At 45.3% G+C, this 25,027-nt stretch overlaps 1 protein-coding gene across 1 annotated transcript; it reads right to left on the bottom strand.

Annotated features, from left to right (window-relative positions):
- Nucleotides 1-2,676: 2,676 nt before the first annotated feature.
- LOC139275642 (probable G-protein coupled receptor 139) lies at nt 2,677-17,444 on the bottom strand. The gene is made up of 2 exons (XM_070892812.1): nt 17,264-17,444; nt 2,677-3,578 (listed from the first exon to the last, which is right to left on the bottom strand). Exons 1-2 carry the CDS (start codon nt 17,442-17,444, stop codon nt 2,677-2,679), a joined length of 1,083 nt encoding a protein of 360 aa, XP_070748913.1.
- Between the last annotated feature and the right edge of the window lie 7,583 nt (nt 17,445-25,027).

Below are 25,027 nucleotides of genomic sequence, written 5' to 3'. Positions count from 1 at the left end.
CTCCATACCCCTTGATCCTTTTAGCCATAAGGGCCATATCTAACTCCCTCTTGAATATATCCAATGAACTGGCATCAACAACTCTCTGCGGCAAGGAATTCCATAGATTAACAACTCTCTGAGTGAAGAAGTTTCTCCTCATCTCAGTCCTAAATGGCCTACCCCTTATCCTAAGACTGTGTCTTCCTTGAAGTGGACACAGGAGCGAGCCAGTCAGTGATGAGTCAGGATGCCTTTTAGAGGCTATGGCACAAAAAAACGACCCTAGCTGGTTCCAGTACAGGAAAAGATGCGCACCTACACCAAGGAACTGATCCCGGTCCTTGGTAGTGCGGATGTAAGTGTAATCCATAATGGCGTGGTGCACAAGTTACCTCTGTGGATTGTTGCAGGTGATGGTCCAACTCTACTCAGAAGAAGGTGGATGGGGAAGATCCAGTGGAAATGGGAAGACTTCTTCACTCCAGCAATCGATGTCCCCCGTGCTCAGAGGCAGAGCAAAACCTCACCTTCGCTTGGGCCAGGCACCAGAGAACAGACCAGCACAGCACCTGAGCACAGACGGTCCATCATGACTGCGTGGCAATGATCTGACTGGAATGACCTAAAAGTACTGTAAAGTCCTTACTCAATAGTATAAAACCACACGAGGCACATCCTAGGGACAAGGTCACACAAAGACCTTAACTCTTTATTTACAGCACAAAGACAACCTAACCCTGCGTGGGACCTCCCTTTATATACCTGGGTATCCAGGTATGGGGCAGTCTTCCACAAGTGCACCTCTTGTGGTCAAGGTGTGCATCAAGGCCAAGTTTGTACAGTAATATAGTGGTGTTACATACATGACAAGTACCTTCCCGGTTCCAGTGGCAGGACTCCTGGGGAGGAAGATCGAATTCACAGGCACTCTTCCAGCTTTTGTGGCAGAATCGCAGGAGAGAAGGATCAATTCAGTCGACCTTGAAGACAGAGGCAAGATGGCGTCCCTGCTGCAGCGAGGTACAGCGTGGCTGTAAAAAAAGATGGCCACGGCCATACCACGAGGTGCAATGCTGAGGGACCAACACGTGGTGTCTAACAAAGGATTTGATTGGGGTAAAGCCAGCAGGGTTCTCTTAAAGGAGACCTGCAACCAACTGAACTTAAAGAGACATTGTATGCATGGCAATCAATGTCACGAACCGATTAAGTTGTGAACAAAATGTTGTTGCGAGATGTCGGTACTATTCCTAATGTAAAGAACAGAATGTTGTTGCGAGATGTTGGGAATAGAGTGTCCCCAAAAGTAGCAAGCGAGCGAATTCGGGAGGGTAAAGGCGCTGATCCTAATGCCCTGCTCAAGGTGTCCCCTCAAGTTATAGGCTAGCGCCCTCAGGAGAGTGAAGGCACTGATCCTGATACCCTGCCCCAGGACTATCCCACATTGCAAGCACCCGATGGCACTATTCGCCACGGACATGGAAATGAAAATGGCGCCAATACCACCCAGGTGGAGACGGCGCAGCCCCCAGACCCAGTCACTACCTCGGCCATGTCCAGGAGCGAAAGATCAGAACCAACGAGTTCCCCAAATAGGACCTGGAACAGCCAGGTTCCCAACACCGTTAGAGAGCAGGCAGAAGATTCTGCAGCCCTCAAAGGAGGACAGGGAGGCTACACATATCTGTGGCTCTGCCCACCACTAGGCAACAGCAACGGCAAAGGCCCTGAGTCCTGGCTAGGTTAGTGAACCAAGCCCACCATGCTAGCAGGGGGCGCAGCGCCGCTATCAGATGACTAGGACCCCGTCCGGTTGCTCTGGAACTTGCGTCCTCGCATACCAGTATTGCTACCTCAGTACTGACCATGACTGAACCATGAATGCAATCTACCCAATCCTGGCGCACGACCGCAAAATGTAATGAATGTAAGTCACTGAACCAAGGTGTCACGATACAAACTATAACTTCCTTTCTTTGTACTGGCACTGCGTCTGATCCTGTATATTAATGTAACGGGCCTGCTGCACGATCTCGCTGTCGGAAGGGTGGGGGCGGGGAAATGGATGTATGTAGCCATACACACACACACACACATGGATCACACCCAGGATCCACTGGCACCTGCACTGCATCATCAAACCATCCAAACTGGTAATCACTACCCAAAGTTGTGGCAAAAGGACTTGGGGGTTAACAGGGAGAGAGCCAAACCAAAGCACAGCCAAGGTTCAAGGGCTATTGACAATTAAGTCTGGGACAGCTAAGCCAGAGTACATAGTGCAAAGGTAATCGGCACAAAGGACTTGGGGGAGAGTGATGTTATATATGCAAACTTTCGCTATACTCTCTGTGTAGTCACCGTATAGCTGCTTAAGATGGAGACTTGTTACCTGATGTGTTATCAATAAGGTTTACACTGTGTATATACTAAGCTGGCACCACTAGAGGGTGCAACTGGTGGAGACTGGGGTTTCCAGCTCCTGTGGCAGAGGCTATCCACCAGAGGGCACTGCGGTGGGAGAACTGAGGGTCACTTGCATATGTGTGCAGGGCCCAGTATAAAAGGCTGCCCACCATGCTTGTGCCTCACTCTGGAGTTACAAATAAAGGACCAAGGTCACTACAGTTTGAATACAACACATTGCCTCGTGAAGTCATTCATAAGTGCATTACAGATATAATGCATTTCATCTCATCTTTTAATGAATTTTACAATTAGTGTCATGGGACATTTCAGCAGATCCTTCAACTGCTGCCTGAACTTAGTCTGGGTCACAGTATAAATGCCTGTGTTTGTGCAGCAAGTCAGGAGTTGGAGCATGAATCCCATTTCTGTTACAAAACCAGTTGCAACTATAGAACCAGCGCTAAAATACGACACCCGGTTCCATATAGAACACATCACAAATATGGCCCATAACAGGATGAAATTCCCCGAGATAACAAACAGTAAAATGATGGATTTCCTGCGACTCTCCATCTCGGGGTCTCTGGGCTTCTCCCCACAGCTGGGACCATGGAGCCTCCTGCGGGCTCTGCTGGCCACTAAAATGTGTCTGACAGTGAGCGCGTTGAGCAGCAGGATCAGAACAAACGGGGCAAATGGAGTTACAATATAATGAAGGAGCTCAATTGTTGTCCAGACCGGTGATGTTGCAGCAGTGACTGATACCGCACAAAACCAGGGGAAATTTATAAGCCAATATGTGCTCAATAACATAAAATACCAGGTGATGTCCTTTAACCCGCTCAGCACAGTCACTGTTCCCAGAATCACAGATGACGTTCTCTCGGTGCAATATTTAGTTTTCAGCTTCTGCCAACAAATGGCCACAAATCGATCAAAGGTGAAAGTGACGGTGAACCAGACAGAGCAGTCTGTGGCTGTGTAAAGCAGGACGGCATGGATATTACACACGGGAATGGATCGCACAAAATCAAAGTGTTCCCAGTAAACAATGGGAATGTGCCTCAGAATAAGGTCCAAGATAATGACCAATAGATCCGCCGTTGACATGGCCACCAGGTAGCGAGTGACACATTTGGAGAGTCCGCACTTTCCCCGGGACAGGATCACAATTGTCACTATGTTCACTGTGAGGAAGGGAAATAAACAGGTAATTATACATCAGGCTGGGAGTAAAGTTACAAGTTTAACTGAGTACTTATTGAGATTTGTAAAGGTGCTTCTGTATCCTGCGATGTATTGAAATGATTGTACCAGTGACAGGGTAATCTGCTGGAACGGGTGTTGCCATTCAATGAAATCAATATCAAAATGGAAATGAATATTTGGGAGAAATAACACACGAGTTTATAAGATCAGATAAAGATGCTGCACAGCTCACCGTCGCTTTCGTGCTCCAGTAAAAAGAGCTGAATGCTGCAGCAAATAATAAAGATGGCAAGTGGGGGAAGTAGAACTGAACTCAATGACCCTGGGTCAGTGTGGGGGAATCAGCCCTGGTTCCTGATCATTGCGCAGTGACCCTGGGTTAGTGTGGGGGAATCAGCCCTGGTTCCTGATCATTGCCCAGTGACCCTGGGTCAGTGTGGGGGAATCAGCCCTGGTTCCTGATCATTGCCCAATGACCCTGGGTCAGTGTGGGGGTATCAACTCAGGTTCCTGATCATTGCCCAGTGACCCTGGGTCAGTGTGGGGGAATCAGCCCTGGTTCCTGATCATTGCCTAGTGACCCTGGGTCAGTGTGGGGGAATCAGCCCTGGTTCCTGATCATTGCGCAGTGACCCTGGGTTAGTGTGGGGGAATCAGCCCTGGTTCCTGATCATTGCCCAGTGACCCTGGGTCAGTGTGGGGGAATCAGCCCTGGTTCCTGATCATTGCCTAGTGACCCTGGGTCAGTGTGGGGGAATCAGCCCTGGTTCCTGATCATTGCGCAGTGACCCTGGGTCAGTGTGGGGGAATCAGCCCTGGTTCCTGATCATTGCGCAGTGACCCTGGGTCAGTGTGGGGGAATCAGCCCTGGTTCCTGATCATTGCCCAGTGACCCTGGGTCAGTGTGGGGGAATCAGCCCTGGTTCCTGATCATTGCCCAGTGACCCTGGGTTCATAGAATCATAGAAATTTACAGCATGGAAGGAGGCCATTACGGCCCATCGTGTCTGTGCTGGCCGACCAAGAGCTATCGAGCCTAATCCCACTTTCCAGCTCTTGGTCCGTAGCCCTGTAGGTTACGGCACTTTACGTGCACATCCATATAGTATTAAATGTGGTGAGGGTTCCTGCCTCTACCACCCTTTCAGCCAGTGACTTTCAAACCCCCACCATCCTATGGGTGAAGAGTTTGCCTCTCATATCTCCTCTAGACCTCCCTCGAATTACTTTACATCTATGGCGAAGAACTTGGAGTGGGAGGGGGAGGATTCAGTTGTTGTGATGCACATAGGTACCAATGACATAGGTAGGACTAAGAAAGAGGTTCTGCTGAGAGAGCTTGAACAGCTAGGGACTAAATTGAAAAGCAGAACCCCAATGGTAATAATCTCTCCATTATTACCTGAGGCACGAGAAATTGGCATAGGGTCAATAGAATCAGGGAGATGAATGCATGGCTCAAAGGTTGGCGTGGGAGAAGTGGGTTTCGATTCGTGGGGCACCAATACTTGGGAAAGAGAGAGCTGTTCCGTGGGGCTACACCTGAACTATGTTGGGACCAGAGTTCTAGCGAAACTAAATAAGGGGGGGAGCGGGGGGAAGACGGTCGCAGTTGAGAGAAATCTAGAATGCTAAAGCGAGAAAAAAAGGAAGCAATGCAGGAAAGTGATTGCAGTAAGGATAAAGATTATGTCAGGAAGGGACAGAACATACAAACAAAAGAGTGCACTAAGAAATAGAGTCCAGGTAAGAAAACACAGCAATAAGACAAATAGGGCTATAGTACAAGATGTCTAATAATGCTAAAAAGACAAATTTAAAAGCATTGTGTCTGAATGCACAAAGCATTTGTAATAAGGTAGACGAATTAACAGCGCAAATAGATGCAAACAGATACGATATAGTTACAATTATGGAGACATGGTTACAGGGTGACCAGAGTTGGGAACTGAATATCCAAGGATATTCGATATTTAGGAAGGAGAGACAAAAAGGAAGAGGGGGTGGTGTGGCGTTGTTAGTAAAGGATGAAATCAGAGCAATAGAGAGAAAGGATATTGGCTCAGAAAATCAAGATGTAGAATCAGTCTGGGTGGAGCTAAGGAGCACCAAGCGGCAGAAAACATTGGTGAGAGTTGTCTATAGGCTTCCAAACAGTAGTGGTAGTGTAGGGGATGGCATCAAACAGGAAATTAGAGATGCATGTAACAAGGGTACTACAGTAATCGTAGGTGACTTTAATCTACATATAGACTGGCCAAACCAAATTAGTAATAATACTGTGGAAGATAAATTCTTGGAGTATGTACGAGATGGTTTTTTATGTTACAATATGTTGAGGAGCCTACTAGGGAACAGGCTATCCTAGATTGGGTATTGTGTAATGAGAAGGGGTTAATTAACAGTCTTGTTGTGCAGGGTCCTTTAGGGAAGAGTGACCATAACATGATTGAATTCTTTATTAAGATGGAAAGTGAAGTAGTCCAATCCGAAACTAGGTCCTAAATCTAAAGAAAGGAAACTACGAATGAATAGGCTATGATAAATTGGGAAGAGTCATTAAAAGGCATGACGGTGGATCGGCAATGGCTAACATTTAAGGAACGAATGCATGAATTGCAATAGTTATATATTTCTTTCTGGTGTAAAAACACAAAAGAAAAAGTGGCCCAACCATGTCGAACAAAAGAAATTAAGGATAGTATTAGATCCAAAGAGGAGTTATACAAAGTTGCCAGAAAAAGTAGCAAGCCTGAGGATTGGGAGCAGTTTAGACTCCAGCAAAAAAGGACCAAGAGATTGATTAAGAGAGGAAATATAGAATATGAGAGTAAATTTGCAAGGAACATAAAAACCGACTGCAAAAGTTTCTACAAGTAAGTAAATAGATAAAGATTAGTGAAGACAGAAACAGGAGAATTTATAATGGGGAACAAGGAAATGGCAGAACAATTAAATAATTAAAGACGGTTCTGTCTTCATGGAAGAGGACACAATTAATGTCCCAGAAATGCTAGGGAACTAAGGGTCTAGTGAGCAAGAGGAATGAAAGGAAATGATTATTTGTAAGAAAATCGTGCTGGTGAAACTAATGGGACTGAAGGCCGATAAATCCCCAGAGTACTAAAAGGGGTAGCCATGGAAATAGTAGATGCATTGGTTGTCATCTTCCAAAATTCTATAGATTATGGAACAGTTCCTGCAGATTGGAGGGTGGCAAATGTAACCCCACTATTTAAAAATTGAGGGAGAGAAAAAACAGGGAACTACAGCCCGGTTAGCCTAACATCAGTAGTAGGGAAAATGCTAGAGTCTATTATAAAGGATGTGATAACGGCACACTTAGATAATATCAACGGGATTAAACAAAGTCAACATGGATTTATGAAAGGAAAATCATGTTTGACAAACTAACTGGAGTTTTTTGAGGATGTAACTGATAGAATAGATAAGGGAGAACCAGTGGATGTAGTGTATTTGGATTTTCAGAAGGCCTTTGATAAAGTCCCACATAAGAGGTTAGTGTGCAAAATTAAAGCACATAGGATTGGGAGTAATGTATTGGCATGGATTGAAAATTGGTTAACTGACAGCAAACAGAGAGTCAGAATAAACAGGTTGTTTTCGGGGTGGCAGGCAGTGACTAGTGGGGTACCACAGGGATCAGTGTTTGTCCCCGAATCACTGAAGTTAACATACAGATATAGCAAGCAATTAAGAAAGCAAATGGTATAAGAACATAAGAACATAAGAAATAGGAGCAGGAGTAGGCCATTTGGCTCCTCGAGCCTGCTCCGCCATTCAATAAGATCATGGCTGATCTGATCATTGACTCAGCTCCACTTCCCTGCCTGCTCCCCATAACCCTTTAATGCTTTATCGCTCAAAAATCTGTTTATCTCTGACTTAAATATATTCAATCACCCAGCCTCCACAGCTCTCTGGGGCAGAGAATTCCACATATTTACAATCCTCTGAGAGAAGAAATTTCTCCTCATCTCAGTTTTAAATTGGCCGCCCCTTATTGTAAGACTATGTCCCGAGTTTTGTTTCCCCAATGAGTGGAAATATCCTCTCTGCATCCACCTTGTCGAGCCCCCTCATTATCTTATAAGTTTCAATAAGATCACCTCTCATTAAGGTATAGGCTCAACCTACTCAACCTATCCTCATAATTCAACCCCCTCATCTCCGGAATCAACCTAGTGAACCTTCACTGATCAGCCTCCAGTGCAAGTATATCCTTCCTTAAATACGGAGACCAACACTGTACTCAGTACTCCAGGTGTGGCCTCACCAATACCCTGTAGCAGGACTTCTCTACTTTTATACTCTATCTCCCTTGCAATAAAGGCCAACATTCCATTTGCCTTCCTGATTACTTGCTGTACCTGCATACTAAGGTTTTGTGTTTCATGCACAAGGACCCCCAGGTCTCTCTGTACTGCAGCACTTTGCAATTTTTCTCCATTTAAGTTATAATTTGCTTTTCTATTATTACTGCCAAAGTGGATAACCTCATATTTTCCCACATTATACTCCATCTGCCAAATTTTTGCCCTCTCACTTAGCCTGTCTATATCCCTTTGCAGATTTTTTGTGTCCTCCACACAATTTGATTTCCCACCCATCTTTGATCATCAGCAAACTTGGCTACATTATTCTCGGTCCCTTCATCCAAGTCATTAATATAGAGTAAAGACATTTTATTGCAATTATATAGGCCCCTGGTGAGACTGCACCTGGAGTATTGTGTACAGTTTTGGTCTCCTTACCTAACGAAGGATATACTTGCCATTGAGGGAGTGCAACAAAGGTTCACCAGACTGATTCCTGGGATGGGAGGATTGTCTTTTGGGGAGCGATTGAGTAGACCAGGCCTATATTCTCTAGAGTTTAGAAGACTGGGAGATGATCTCATTGAAACATACAAAATTCTTTCAGGGCTTGACAGGGTAGATGCAGGGAGGATGTTTCCCCAGACTGAGGAGTCTAGAACCAGGGGTCACAGTCTCAGAATAAAGGGTCGGCCATTTAAGACTGCGATGAGGAGAAACATGTTCACTCGGAGGATGCTGAATCTCTCGAATTCTCTTCCCCAGAGGGCTGTGGAGGCTCAGTCTTTCAGTATATTCAAGACAGAGATTGATAGATTTTTGGATATTAAGGGAACCAAGAGATATGGAATTGAGCAGGAAAGTGGAGTTGAGGTAGACGACCAGCCATGATCCCATTGAATGGTGGAGCAGGCTTGAATGGCCCAAGCCTGCTTCTAATTCTTATATTCTTATGTTCTAATGATTGGAAATGAATACACTGAAAAATCAATGAAAAATAGTCACAATTGTCACTAGGTTAAATGTACGGATTGGAAATTATACATCAGGCTGGGAAAAGGCATCAGTTTGATGGAGATTTGGGTGAAATTTGTAACTTTGTTACTGCATCCAGCGGTGGATCTGGTTATTGTACCTGTGACAGCGCTAAAGTCTCCCTTCTCTCAAATAATTTGCTTTATCACTCCCAGAAGGAAGTGGCGCACTAAAGCAAGTGCTCCACTTCATTCATGGAGTGCTAACAAGGTAGACACTTCAGCAGCACTGCAACTGGGCCGTGCAGAGCTGCCACCTTAAAGGGGAGGCCCATCGCAGCAGGCTCTGCAAATAAAGATTCACCTACCTGGACCACCAAGGGAGCGTGGGACCCACGCGATTAGCCCGGCACTGAAGCAGAGTGATGGGCTGAGCGATTGTGGGAAGGACCACGGATCAAAACAGCAGAAACAAAGCTCAGTTTTTATTTACTTTGCTCGGCCATCTGGCCTTCAATTATCGCCCGGGTAGCACACCCGGTCGCCCGATCCACGCCTCCTGCAGCTTCCGGTATTTGCGCCTGACGCTGCTGCAGGGGGCGCAAGTCAATTTTGGGTCTGGGACATTAACGGGGCGATGCACACTGCGATGACATCATGATCGCCGGACGCAGGAGATTGGGGCACAACGCCATAACGCCGCCGCTAAACACCTGCCCAATATGGCGGGAGTCATTGTCAGCACCACGCCCAGATGCTAACGCATTTAGTGCCTTGTTAGTGCCCCCGGGGGTGCAAACGGGAGGCGCAAATGCCCCGAATTCCTAGGCCACGACAGACAGAGACGGACTGGTAGAATGGGCAGACTCATGGCAGATGAAATTCAATGCAGAAAATTGAAACTTTCTCTCGACTGTCTTTATCCCATTGCTTATTATTAGGGCTACCCCTCCTACTAACCCATTGTAATATCTCTTCTAAAGTCAATATCCTGGAATAGTTAGGTCATCTGCAACCTTATCTCCGTAATGACTGTTAGATCTAAGCAATTTAATTTTCTCTTATTAATTCATCTATTTTGTTGTGAATACTTCACATAGAAACATAGAAACATAGAAAATAGGTTCAGGAGTAGGCCATTCTGCCCTTCGAGCCTGCACCACCATTCAATATGATCATGGCTGATCATGCAACTTCAGTACCCCATTCCTGCTTTCTCTCCATACCCCTTGATCCCTTTAGCCGTAAGGGCCACACCTAACTCCCTTTTGAATATATCTGCCTCAACAACTTTCTGTGGTCGAGAATTCCACAGGTTCACAATTCTGAGTGAAGAAGCTTCTTCTCATCTCGGTCCTATATGGCTTACTCCTTATCCTTAGACTGTGACCCCTGGTTCTGGACATCCCCAACACCGGGAACATTCTTCCTGCATCTAACCTGTCCAATCCTGTCAGAATTTTATATGTTTCTATGAGATCCCCTCTCATTCTTCTAAATTCCAGTGAACATAAGCCGAGTCGATCCAATCTTTCTTCATATGTCAGTCCTGCCATCCCGGGAATCAGTCTGACGAACCTTCACTGCACTCCCTCAATAGCTAGAATGTCCTTCCTCAGATTAGGAGATCAAAACTGCATACCATACTCAAGGTGTGGTCTCACTAAGGCCCTGTAGAACTGCAGTAAGACCTCCCTGCTCCTATATTCAAATCCCCTCGCTATGAAGGGCAACATGCCATTTGCTTTCTTTACTGCCTGCTGTACCTGCATGCCTACCTTCAATGACTGGTGTACCATGACAACCAGGTCTCATTGCACCTCCCCTTTTACTAACCTGTCACCATTCAGATAATAATCTGTCTTCCTGTTTTTGCCACCAAAGTGGATAACCTCACACTTATCCACATTATACTGCATCTGCCATGCATTTGCCCATTCACCTAACCTGTCCAAGTCACCCTGCAGCCTCTTAGCATCCTCCTCACTGCTCACACCGCCACCCAGTTTAGTGTCATCTGAAAACTTGGAGATATTACATTCAATTCCTTCATCTAAATCATTAATATATATTGTAAATGACTGGGATCCCAGCACTGAGCCCTGCGGCACCCCACTAGTCACTGCCGGCCATTCTGAAAAGGACCCGTTTATTCCCACACTTTGCTTCCTGTCTGCAAACTAGTTCTCTATCCACGTCAATACAGAACCCCCAATACCATGTGCCTTAATTTTGCACACTAATCTCCTGTGTGGGACCTTGTCAAAAGCCTTTTGAAAGTCCAAATACATCATATCCACTGGTTCTCCCTTATCCACTCTATTAGTTACATTCTCAAAAAACTCTAGAAGATTTGTCAAGCATGATTTCCCTTTCATAAATCCATGCTGACTTGGACTGATCCTGTCACTGCTTTCCAAATGTGCTGCTATTACATCTTTAATAATTGATTTCAGCATTTTCCCCACTACTGATGTCAGGCTGACCGTTCTATAATTCCTTGTTTTCTCTCTCCCTCTTTTTAAAAAAAAGTAGGTTTACATTAGCTATCCTCCAATCCATAGGAACTGATCCAGAGTCCATGGAATGTTGGAAAATGACCACCAATGCATCTACTATTTCTAGGGCCACTTCCTTAAGTACTCTGGGATGCAGACTATCAGTCCCTGGGGATTTATCAACCTTCAGTCCCTTCAGTTTCCCTAATACCATTTCCTGACTAATAAGGATTGCCCTCAGTTCCCCCTTCTCGCTAGACCCTCGGTCCCCTAATAATTTCGGGAGATTATTCGTGTCTTCCTTCGTGAAGACAGAACCAAAGTATTTGTTCAATTGGTTTGCCATTTCTTTGATTCTGACTGCAAGGGACCTATGTTTGTCTTCACTAATCTTTTTCTCTTCACATATCTATAGAAGCTTTTGCAGTCAGTTTTTATATTCCCTGCAAGCTTACTCTTGTACTCTATTTTCCCCCTCCTAATTAAACCCTTTGTCCTCCTCTGCTGAATTCTAAATTTCTCTCAGTTCTCAGGTTTGCTGCATTTTCTGGCCAATTTATATGCCTCTTCCTTGGACTTAACACTTTTCCTTATTTCCCTTGTTAGCCACGGTTGAGCCACCTTCGCCGTTTTATTTGTACACCACGCAGGGGTGTACAATTGTTGTAGTTCATCCATGTGATATTTAAATTTCTGCCATTGCCTATCCACCATCAACCCTTTAAGTATCATTCTCCAGTCTATTCTAGCCAATTCACGTCTCATACCATCGAAATTTCCTTTCTTTAAATTCAAGACCCTAGTCTCTGAATTAACCATGTCACTCTCCATCTTAAAGAAGAATTCTACCATATTATGGTCACTCCTCCCCTAGGGGCCCCGCACGACCAGATTGCTAATTAATCCTCTCTCGTTACACAAGACCCAGTTTAGGATGGCCTGATCTCTAGTTTGTTCCTCGACATATTGGTCTAGAAAACCGTCCCTTATACACTCCAGGAACTTCTCCTCCTCAGTATTGCTACCAGTTTGGTTAGCCCAATCAATATGTAGATTAAAGTCCCATGATAACTGCTGTACCCTTATTGCACGCGTCCCTAATTTCCTGTTTAATGCCATCCCCAACTTCCATACTACTGTTTGGTGGTCGGGACACAACTCCCACTAACGTTTTCTGCCCTTTGGTGTTTCGCAGCTCTACTCACATAGATTCCACATCATCCACGCTAATATCCTTCCTAACTATTGCGCTAATCTCCTCTTTAACCAGTAACACTACCCCACCTCCTTTTCCTTCCTGTCTGTCCTTCCTGAATATTGAATACCCCTGGATGTTCAGTTCCCAGCCTTGGTCACCCTGGAGCCATGTCTTCGTAATCCCAATTACATCATATCCGTTAACAGCTATCTGCGCAGTCAATTCATCCACCTTATTATGAATGCTCCTCGCATTGAGACTCAGAGCCTTCAGGCTTGTTTTTTAACACCCTTTGTTCTTTTAGAATTATATTGTAATGTGGCCCCTTTTGATTTTTGCCCTTGATTTCCCTGCCCTCCACTCTTGCTTTTCTCCATCCTACCTTTTGCTTCTGCTCCCTTTTTACTTCCCTCTGCCTTCCAGCATAGATTCCCACCCCCCTGCCTTGTTAGTTTAAACTCTCCCCAATAGCACTAGCAAACACTCCATCTAGGACATCGGTTCCAGTCTTGCCCAGGTGCAGACCGTCCGGTTTGTACTGTTCTCATCTCCCCCAGACCTGGTTCCAATGTCCCAGTAATTTGAATCCCTTCCCCTTGTACCATTCCTCAAGCCACATATTTTTCTGAGCTATCCTGCAATTCCTACTCTGACTAGCATGTAGGACTGGTAGCAATCCTGAGATTACTACCTTTGAGGTCCTACTTTTTAATTTAACTCTTAGCTCCCTAAGTTCAGCTTGTAGGATCTCATCCCATTTTTTACCTATATCATTGGTACCTACATGTACCATGACAGCTGGCTGTACACCCTCCCCCTCCAGAATGCCCTGCAGCCGCTCCGAGACATCCTTGACCCTTGCACCAGGGAGGCAACATACCATCCTGGAGTCTCGTTTGTGGCTGCAGAAATACCTATCTATTCCCCTTACAATAGAATCCCCTATCACAATAGCTCTCCCACTCTTTTTCCTGCCCTCCTGTGCAGCAGAGCCACCCCTGATGCCATGGACATGGCTGCTGCTGCCTTCCCCTGATGAGCCATCTCTCCCAACGGTATATCTGTTTTGGAGGGAGATGACTGTAGCGGACCCCTGCACTACCTTCCTTCCACTGCTCTGCCTGATGGTCACCCATTCCCTATCTGGCTTTACCTGCGATATGACCAACTCACTAAACGTTCTATTCACGATGTTCTCAGCATCGCGGATGCTCCAGAATGAGCCCATTTGCAGCTCCAGTGCTGCAATGTGGTCCATCAGGAGCTGCAGCTGGATACACTTCCTGCACATGTAGTTGTCAGGGACACTGGAAGCATCCCTGACTTCCCACATAGAACGCATTCAGATATAGTCCATTTAGCGTTATGGTTTTTCTATTTTTCCCTGATGTCACCTTAGTCACTGATGCCCGATAACTTTTGTTTAGCTCTCTGTCCCTTCCTGACCAACTCTGCTATTTTTACCCAAATTACTATTCTGCTCTATAGCCTTGACATTTCTCTTACTGGTTTTGAATTTATCCTTTCCTGAATGCTCCCACCGCAACCCCCCAACCCCTCTCATTATTTGCTATCCCTATCTATTGCCCTAGTTAATCGATTCCCCAGGACACTGGTCCCAGCCCGGTTTAATGAAGCACGTCCCGATGGAACAGCTCCCTCTTTCCCCAGTCCTGGTGCCAGTGTCCCATGAACAGAAACCCCTGCCTCCCACTCCACTCTTTGAGCCACACATTTAACCTTCGAATCTGTTTGTCTCTATGCCGACTGACAGGCAGTTTCTGTTCATTGTTGACTAACATTCAGTTTCTTTTAACGTTTTTAAAAGTTCAAAGATGAATTCAAAATGTTAAACTAAATTTCACCAACTACTTACCAGAGAGTTCCACTCTCACCAAGTTCCCACCTTTCACACTCTGTTTATGCTGCAATCAATTCTGACAAGTCTGTGTGACCACTCTCAATAGTAGCTTTCCAAAGGGAATTATACAAATACCTAAGTGAAAAAATGCATCGATATGGGGAAAGGGGAATGGGACTCACTGGATTGTTCTTTGTAAGAGCCGGCACGGACTCGATGAACTGAATGGCCTTATGTGCTGTACTATTCTGTGATTGTAGCATTGCTATCGCCCGTACTTTCCCAATTTCCCTATCTTTTCAAAAGGCATTTGATAAAGTACCACATAATAGACTTGAGACCAATATTGAAGCAAATGGAATTAAAGGGGCAATGGCCACAGGGCTCAGAAATGAGCGAAAGACAGAAAGCAGAGAGTAGTGGTGAACGCTTGTTTTTCAGACCAGAGGTAAGTGGACAATCGTGTTCCCTGGGGTCAGTGTTGAGACCACTGCTCTTTTGACATATATTAATGCCATGGACTTGAGTATACAGGGCATCATTTAAAAGTTTGCAGATGACACAAAACTCAGAAATGTCAATAAACAGTGAGAAGGATAGTAACAGACTTAAGGGAACAGACTGGTGAAATAGGCAGACACATGGCAGATCAATGGAACACAGAGAAGTGTGAAGTATGAGGAGAGACAACATACACTAAATGGTACAATTGTAAAGCAGGTGCAGGATCAGAGATACCTGGGAGTGTACGTACACAAACCTTTGAAGGTGGCAGGACCAGTTGAGAAGGCTGGTAATAAAGCAAACAAGGTCCTTGGCTTTACAAACAGAGGCATAGCATAGCAAACGGCAGGAAGCAATGCTAATCTTTTATACATCATTGCTTCGGGTAATATGTCCAATTCTGAGAAGCACACTTCTCAGGAAGGATGTCAAGCTTCAGAGAGGGTGCATAGTACATTTACTGAATGGTACCGGGCATCTGGGACTTAAGTTACAGAGCGAGACTGGAGAAACTGCTGTTCTCCTCAGAGCAAAGATTTAAGGGGAGATTTTATAAAGGTACAAACTAATGAATGGTTTTGACAGAATAAATAAGGTGAAACTGTTTCCAATGGCAGAAGAGTTGGTAACTAAAGGGCACAATTTAAGGTGATTGACAAAAGAAGCATCTGACTGAGTGAGATCCGAGGTGGACAACAGGAGGCCCGAGAGCAAGAGAGCTCAGATACACACAGACAGAAACTCGTAGTGATGTCTCAGGACAGTAGCTCGGTGATTGGTTGCTGAGTATTGGCATAGAATAAAAGAGAGGGAAGAGGAGGCTGAACGGAGACCTTAAGGTGTATAAAATTATGAGGGGCATAGGTAAGATGGATAGGAAGGACCTGTTTCCCTTGGCAGAGGGTCAATAACCAGGGTGCATAGATTTAAAGTAATTGCTAAACGGTTTAGAGAGGATTTGAGGAGAATGTCTTTGACCTAGAGGGTGCTGGGAGTTTGGAACTTACTGCCTGAAAGAGTGGTAGAGGCAGGAACTCTCAGCACATTTAAAAAATACTTGGATGTGCACCTGAAGTGCCGTAACCTACAGGGCTACGGACCGAGAGCTGGAAAGTGGGATTAGGAGATAGCTCTTGGTCAGCCGGCATGGACACGATGGGCCAAATGGCCTCCTTCTGTGCTGTAATTTTCTATGATTTTCTGATAACCAGAGGCGAGATGAGGTGAATTTTCTTTACACAGCGAGTTGTTATGATCTAGAATGCACTGCCTGAAAACATGGTGGAAGCAGATTTAACAATAACTTTCAACAAGAAATTGGGTAAATACTTGGAAAGGAGAGAATTGCAGGGCTTTGGGTAAAGAGGAGGCAAGCGGAACTGATTGGCTAGCTCATTCAAAGTGACAGCATGGACGTGATGGGCCAAGTGGCCTCTTCTGTGCTGTATCATTCTATGATTCTATGAGCAAGACACAGAGAATGAGAAGAGGGAGAAAGCTAGAAATGGAGAATAAGATGAGAGAGAGAACAAGAGAGGCTGTGGGAGAAAGACAACAAAGAGATGCAGAGGGAAAGAAACTAACTTTGAAAAGGGAATATTTGAAGGGAATCAATTTGCAGGACTATGTAGAAAGGGCAGGGGAATGGGACTAATTGGAGTGGGAAAACCATGAGGGACTTGAACACAAGGAAGAGATTAAAATGGCAGTGTTGCCGGACCTGGAGCCAATGAGCAGTGAGCACAGGGATGATAGGTGAACATGACTTGCTGAGAGTTCAGATACAGGGAGCAGAGTTTAGGATGAACTCTGGTTTATGGAGATTTGTAACTGGGAAGCCGGCCAGGAACACATTGGAATAGTCGAGTCTGGATTTAACAAAGGCACGGATGAGAGTTTATGCAGCAGTTGGGCTGAGGCAGGGGTGGAGACGGGCGACATTATGGAGGTGGTAGTCGGCAGGATTGGTGAAGGGGTCAGAACTCAGCTCAGGGTCAAAGAGAATGCCGAGGTTGTGAACAGTCTGGTTCAGCCTCAGACATTGTGCAGGGAGGGGGATGGAGTTGGTAGATAGGTAAAGAGTTTGATTCAGAGACCGAAGACAATGGCTTTGGTCGTCCAGTGTTTAAATGACAAGAACAGTAGTAATGCAGTGAAAATGGTTTACAGATCTAATGGATATAGAAACTTACCAGGGACACCAACCGCAGCAAAAATGAGAGAGTATATTACAAGAACAGAATAGAGTTAAACATTGTTTATAGAATTAATAGCTGGATAGAGAAACTTACCAGGGACACCAACAATGGCGAGGAAAGGATAGTAAATCTGTTCAATAATCAGAAGTGCCCAAAAGATCCGATCTTCTAGTGTTAGTTTATCATAATAAGTAGAAAGAAAATCAAACTCCCAGGAGAAGCCCCTGTCCATTGTTGTAACGTTCCCATCGACTGTTCTCAGATTCTGACACATTGCTGCAACATTCCAATCTACTGTTGTCAGATTCTGAACTATCCTCTCCCTCTCAGTAGAGCTGATGATTCCTGTTTGTGCCGGAGGTGATGCTCCCACTGACACTGTGGAATGATGTGTTGAAAGGTTTCCCTTATTAATAGAAGAGGGAAATTCTCCAGTGAGGCAATTAGGGTCCATGGAGAGTGACATTAATTGCAGTCACTGAACAAACAGCTTCAGTTAACCCCTTTCAATCCAACATTAAAGTACATTTAGCCAGTCTGGAAGGGATGTATGCAAGTTGCTGAGGGAAGTAATGGTGGGAATAGTAGAGGCACTAGCCTAAATCTTTCTATCCTACTTCGATTTGGAAGTGTTGCCAGAGGACTGGAAGGTTACAAATGTTACACTCTGTTTAAAAAAGGAGAGAGGGATAAACCCTGCAACTCCAGGCCTAACGTCAGTGGTGGGGACATTTCTGGAGGCCACAATCCAGGACAACATTATTTGTCACTTGGAAAAATATGGATAAATAATTGACAAAGAGCATGGATTAGTTAAACTCAAATCGTGTTTGACAAACTTGATCAAGTTCTATGATGAAGTAACGCAGATGGTTGATGAGGGTAGTTAATGTTATGTATATGGACTTTCAAAAGGCGTTTGAAAAAGTGCCATTTAATAGACTGGTTAGAAAAACTGAAACCCATTGGATTAAAGGGGCACTGGCAGTGTGGATACGACATTGGATAAGGGACAGAAAACAGAGCAGTAGTGAACAATTGCTTTCAGACTGGTGGTGTTCTCCAGGGCCAGTGCTTATTTTGATATATGTTAATGACCTGGACTTATGTATTCACATGAAAAAAGCTCAGAAATGCAGCAAAAGGTGAGGAGGATAGTAATAGATTTCAGGAGCACAGAGTGATCAGTGAAATGGGCAGGCACATGGCAGATGCAGTTTAATGCAGAGACGTGTGAAGTGATGCAATTTGGAAGGGAGAACGAGGAGAAGCAATATCGACTAAATGTTACAATTTCCCATTGCACCAGTGCAGCACCCAACAGTGCCCACACCGTCACACTTCCCTCAGCTCCGTGCGGAGAAGGTCAGGGCATCAGATGGGGGGCTGGGGGAAGATGAAAGGGAGAGGATCAAACGGAGAGAGGATCAAAGGAAAAAATATTGGGAAAAAAAAATCACAGGAAAAAAAGTGAAAATAAAAATGTGGGACAAAAAACACGGAAAAATATGAGGGAAAAAAACACGGGGAAAAAAAACAGGTGGCCAAAAAAAACACGGTAAAAAATATTGGGAAAAAAAGGGAAAAAAAACACGGGATAAAAAATTTGGGAAACAAATACAGGAAAAAAACACGTGTTGTGGTAAAAGGAAGACTTCTCTCCCTTGAGGTGGACTCCCTGATATAAGGAGTGTACACCTGCCCTCTGTACAGCGACCACGGATTTACTCAGACTAAAACTTCGGTTCACCGGTTTTATTATTCGAACATGCTCGGGAAATGTTCCAATGAAAACTTCATAGTACAAGAGTTCTACAACATAGTTATACGATTTTTCGATATGTACTACCCTCCTACAGAACCACCGATTGGTCTACTGCTATCAGCGAAGTTACATTGATTTGTTGACTCTTATCAGACTAGCTCTGATTGGTTCTTTCTCATCACGTCAATCATGTTGTTCAGTGACGTGAACTTTGCCTTAGCCCCTATGACGTGTGAACATAAGAATATAAGAACGTAAGAAATAGGAGCAGGAGTAGGCCAAACGGCCCCTCGAGCCTGCTCCACCATTCAATAAGATCATGACTGATCTGATCATGGACTCAGCTCCACTTCCCACCCGCTACCCATAACCCCTTAACCCTTATCGTTTAAGAAACTGTCTATTTCTGTCTTAAATTTATTCAATGTCCCAGCTTCCACAGCTCACTGAGGCAGTGAATTCGACAGATTTACAACCCTGTGAGAGAAGAAATTTCTCTTCATCTCTGTTTTAAATGGGCAGCCCCTTATTCTAAGATCATGCCCTCTAGTTCTAGTCTCCCCCATCAGTGGAAGCATCTTCTCTGCATCCACCTTGTCAAGCCCCCTCATAATCTTATACGTTTCGATAAGATCACCTCTCATTGTTCTGAATTCCAATGAGTAGAGGCCCAACCTACTCAACCTTTCCTCATAAGTCAACCCCCTCATCCCTGGAATCAACCTAGTGAACCTTCTCTGAACTGCTTCCAAAGCAAGTATATCCTTTCGTAAATATGGAAACCAAAACTGCTCACAGTATTCCAGGTCTGGCCTCACCAATGCCTTATAGAACTGTAGCAAGACTTCCCTGCTTTTATACTCCATCCCCTTTGCAATAAAGGCTAATATTCCATTGGCCTTCCTGATTACTTGCTGTACCTGCATACTATCCTTTTGCGTTTCATGCACAAATACCCCCAGGTGCTGCTGTAATGCGGCACTTTGTAATTTTTGTCCATTTAAATAATAATTTGCTCTTTGATTTTTTTCTGCCAAAGTGCATGACCTCACACTTTCCAACATTATACCCCATCTGTCAAATCTTTGCCCACTCACTTAGCCTGTCTATGTCCTTTTTGCAGATTTTTTGTGCCCTCCTCACACATTGCTTTTCCTCCCATCTTTGTATCATCAGCAAACTTGGCTACGTTACACTCAGTCCTTTCATATCGTTAATATCGATTGTAAATAGGTGGCACCCCACTAGTTACTGGTTGATAAACAAAGAATGAACCATTTATCCCGACTCTCTGTTCTCTGTTAATTAGTCAATCCTCTATCCATGCTAATATATTACCCCCAACTCCGTGAACTTTTATCTTGTACAGTAACGTTTTATGTGGTACCTTGTCAAATGCCTTCTGGAAGTGTATGTGTATACCCTTTCCTTATTAGCCCTCCCTAAGTGCTTCACCTCACACTTCTCTGAATTAAACTCCATTTGCCACTGCTCTGCCCACCTGACCAGCAGATTGATATCCTCCTGCAGCCCACGACTTTCCTCTTCATGATCAACCATACAGCCCATTTTAGTGTCGTCTGCAAACTTGTTAATCATACTCCCAATAGTCAAATCTAAATCGTTGATATATATCACAAAAAGCAAGAGACCCAGTACTGAGCCCTGCGGAACCCCACTGGAAACATCCTTCCAGTCACAAAATCATCCTTTGCTTCCTACCTCCAAGCCAATTTTGGATCCAATTTGCCACTTTGCCCTGTATCCTATGAGCTTTAACCTTCATGACCAGTCTACCATTTTGGACCTCATCAAAGGCCTTGCAAAAGTCCATATGTATTACATTGTAGCACTACCCTCATCGACCCTATTGGTTACCTCCTCAAAAAATTCAATCAGTTTAGTCAAACACAATTGTCCCTTAACAAATCCGTGCTGACTGTCCCTAATTAATCCTTGCCTTTCCAAATATCGATTCCAAATGTCTTTCAGGAATTTTTCCAATAATTTTCCCACCACTGAGGTTAGGCTGACAGGCCTGTAATTACTCGGCCTATCCCTTTGTCCCTTCTTAAACAAGGGCACTACATTAGCAGTCCTCCAATCCTCCGGCACCATGCCCAGATCCAAAGAGGACTGGAAAATGTTGGTCTTTTACTTCGCTCAACAGTCTGGGATGCATTTCATCCGGGCCTGGGGACTTATCTACTTTCAAAGCTGCTAAACCCCTTACTACTTCCTCTCTCACTATATTTATTTCATCCAGAATATCACACACCTCCTCGATAGCAGTATTTGTGTTGCCCCTTTCCTTTGTGAAAGCAGATGCAAAGTATTCGTTAAGAATATTACTAACATCTTCCGCCTCCACACACAGAGATGGCCCTCATGGTCTCTAATAGACCCTACCCTTTCTTTAGTTACCCTCTTACTCTTAATATATTTATAGAACATCTTAGGGTTTTGCTTAATTTTACTGGCCAAGGATTTCTCGTGCTCTCTGTTAGCATTCCTAATATCCTTTTTAATTTTGCCTCTTAACTTTCTATATTCATTTAAAGATTCTATAGTATTTAGCTGTTGGTATATGACATAAGCTTCCCTTTTTTTCTTAACCCTCCCCTGTAAGTCCCTAGACATCCAGGGGGCTCTAGAATTATTTTTCCAAGCCTTTTTCTTTAAGGGCACATGTTTGACCTGAGCCTTCCGGCTCTCCTCCTTAAATGCCTGCCACTGCTCCGACAGATGAGAGAGATGAGGTCATGCATTCGTGCCAATAGTGCCTCTCCGCCATACTTTAGTGCTTCAGTGGGGATTCCATCCGCTTCCGATGCCTTGTTGTTCTTGAGCTGACAGATGGTCTTTTCTACCTTGTGCAGGACTGGGGTTGTGGCTGAGATGGTGGCAGGTGGCATGCTGTGGAATGGAGTCGAGGACACTCGTGTCAAAGGAAGAGTCTCGGTTAAGGAGATCTTCGAAGTGTTTCTTCCAGCAGGCCCTGACTGCCTCGGTGTCCTTGATGAATAACTCCCCGTTCTTGGCCAGCAGTGGGGTGGGGCCTTGGATGCTTGGGCCGTAGGTGGACTTGACTGCAGTGAAGAATCTTCGCACGTCATGGCTGTCGGCCAGCTGCTGAATTTCCTGTGCTTTCTCCACCCACCATCTATTCTTTAGGTCACAGGTTTTTTGTTGGACCTCGGCCTTTAGCCGTCTGTAAAGCTACTTTGCTGCTCCAGAGTTGGGTTGTTTTAGGTTCAGAAATGCCCTGCACTTGTGATTTATTAGAACATAAGAACATAAGAAATAGGAGCAAGAGTAGGCCATACAGCCCCTCGAGCCTGCTCCGCCATTTAACACGATCATGGCTGATCCGATCATGGACTCAGGTCCACTTCCCTGCCCGCTCTCCATAACCCCTTATTCCCTTATCGTTTATTTCTGTCTTAAATTTATTCAATGTTATTATGTCTGTAATGTACTTATGAATGACTCCACGAGGCAATGTATTGTACTCAAACTGTAGTGACCTTGGTCCTTTAATTGTAACTCCAGAGTGAGACAGCCGCATGGTAGCTCCCCTTTTATAAGGGCAGGAAACCCCGCTCTCCACCAGTTGCACCCTCTAGTGGTGCCAGCATGTATATACACAGTGTAAACTTTATTGATAGTACATCAGGTAAACGAGTCTCCATCTTATGCAACAATACAGTGACTACACAGAGAGTATATGTATAGTCTGTATATATAACATCACTCTCCCCCAAGTCCTTTGTGCCAGTTACCTTTGCACTATGTGTTTTGGTTTAGCTCTCCCCAGAATTAAGTGCCAATAGCCCTTGCACTTTGGCTGTGCTTTGGCTTGGCTCTCTCCCTGTTAATCTCCAAGTCCTTTTGCCACAACGTAGTGTAGTGTTTATCAGTTTGGATGGTTCGATGATGCAGTGGAGGTTCCAGTGGGTTCTGAGTGTGATCCATGGCTACATACATCCATTTCTCCCCTCCTCACAGCGAGATCATGCAGCTGGCCCATTACATTAACATACAGGATCAGACACAGTGCAAGTACAAAGAAAGTAAGATTTTTTTTTTATTTAAACAATTTGCATCGTGACACCTTGGTTCAGTGACTTACATTCGTTACATTTTACGGTCGTGTGCCAGGATTGGGTAGATTGCATTCATGGTTCAGTCATGGTCAGTACTGACGTAGCAGTACAGGTATGCGAGGACACTAGTTCTAGAGCAACCGGACGGGGTCCTAGTCATCTGATGGCGGCGCTGCACCCCCTGCTAGCGGGGTGGGCTTGGTTTGCTCAGCTTGCCAAGACTCAGGGCCTTTGCCGTTGCCTAGTGGTGGGCAGAGCCACAGATGTGTGTGGCCTCCCTGTCCTCCTTTGAGGGCTGCAGAATCTAATGCCTGCTCACTAACGGTGTTGGGAACCTGGCTGTTCCAGGTCCTGTTTGGGGAACTTGTTGGTCCTGACCTTTCGCTCCCGGACATGGCCGAGGTAGTGACTGGGTCTGGGGGCTGCGCCGTCTCCACCTGCGTGGTGGGCAATGGCGGCCGACTGCGCGCATTGGCGCCGTTTTCGTTTCCAGGTCCGTGGCGTATACTGCCATTGGGTGCCTGCAGTGTGAGATAGACCTGGGGCAGGGTATCAGGATCAGCGCCTTTACCTTCCCGAATTCGCTCGCTTGCTACTTTTGGGGACACTCTATTCCAGACATCTTGCAACATTTTGTTCTTTACATTCTTAATCGGTTCGTTACATTGATTAGCATGCATACAATGTCTCTTTAAGTTCAGTTGGTTGCAGGTCTCCTTTAAGAGAACCCTGCTGGCTTTACCTCAAACAAATCCTTTGTTGGACACCACGTGTTGGTCCCTCAGCGTTGCACCCCGTGATATGGCCGCGGCCATCTTTTTTTTCAGCCACACTGTACCTCGCTGCAGCAGGGACGCCATCTTGCCTCTGTCCTTGAGATCGACTGCCTTGATCCTTCTCTCCCGCAATTCTGGCACAAAAGCTGGAAGAGTGCCTGTGAATTCGATCTTCCTCCCCAGGAGTCCTGCCACTGGAGCCGTGAAGGTACTTTTAGGTCGTTCCTGTCAGATCATTGCCACGCAGTCATGATGGACGATCTGTGCCTCAGGTGCTGCGCTGGTCTGTTCTCTGGTGCCTGGCCCAAGTGAAGGTGAGGTTTTGCTCTGCCTCTGAGCACAGGGGACATCGATTGCTGGAGTGAAGAGGTCTTCCCATTTCCACTGGATCTTCCCCATCAACTTTCTTCTGAGTAGCGTTGGACCATCACCTGCAACAATCCACAGAGGTAACTTGTGCACATGCCATTATAGATGACACTTACATCCGCACTACAAAGGACTGGGTCAGCTCCTTGGTGTACGTGTGCAACTTTTCCTGTACTGGAACTAGCTCGGGTCGTTTTTCGTTCCATAGCCTCTCAAAGGCATCCTGGCTCATCACTGACTGGCTCGCTCCCGTGTCCACTTCCACGAAGACTGGAACGCCGTTTATCTCGACTTCCATCTTCACTGGAGGATAATCAGTGGTGCAGGTATACATTCCATACACTACTTCTTGGGGCTGAGCTGCCTCTCTGGCCAAATCATCAGACTCCCCGCTGGATTCAAAGTCATCTACTGACTCCTCTGCTAGACAGGGAGTCGTATTTCTTTTACCCATACGCTGGAGGTGCTCTTCATGTTACAGGCTTTGCATACATACTCAGCAAACTGACACTGCTGAGCCCTATGGTTTCCTCCGCAATGCTAGCATGGTGCTACTCGATTAGCACCCCTTGGCGGACTCTGAGTTCTGGAACCCTGAGGTCTGTGCTCTCTGCCCTGGACAGAGCCACGTTCTACAGTGTTGCCTGTGAAAGGCACCATTCTGTGTACAGTACTTGCTGGGTTTGAGTCCACAGGATGAATAATTCGCTTGGTGCTGCAGGTTGAGGTCATGAACACCTGACTGATGCTGATGGCCTTCTGCAGGTTGACTGTGGTGTCGGCAGATAATAGCTTGTGAAGGAGGCCCTCGTGGCCAATTCCTATAACAAACATGTCTCGC

This window comes from Pristiophorus japonicus, chromosome 11, assembly GCF_044704955.1.
Source record: "Pristiophorus japonicus isolate sPriJap1 chromosome 11, sPriJap1.hap1, whole genome shotgun sequence".
NCBI lineage: Eukaryota > Metazoa > Chordata > Chondrichthyes > Pristiophoridae > Pristiophorus > Pristiophorus japonicus.
Note: the sequence above shows the minus strand (reverse complement) of the source record. Positions and strands in the feature narration are given on the sequence as shown.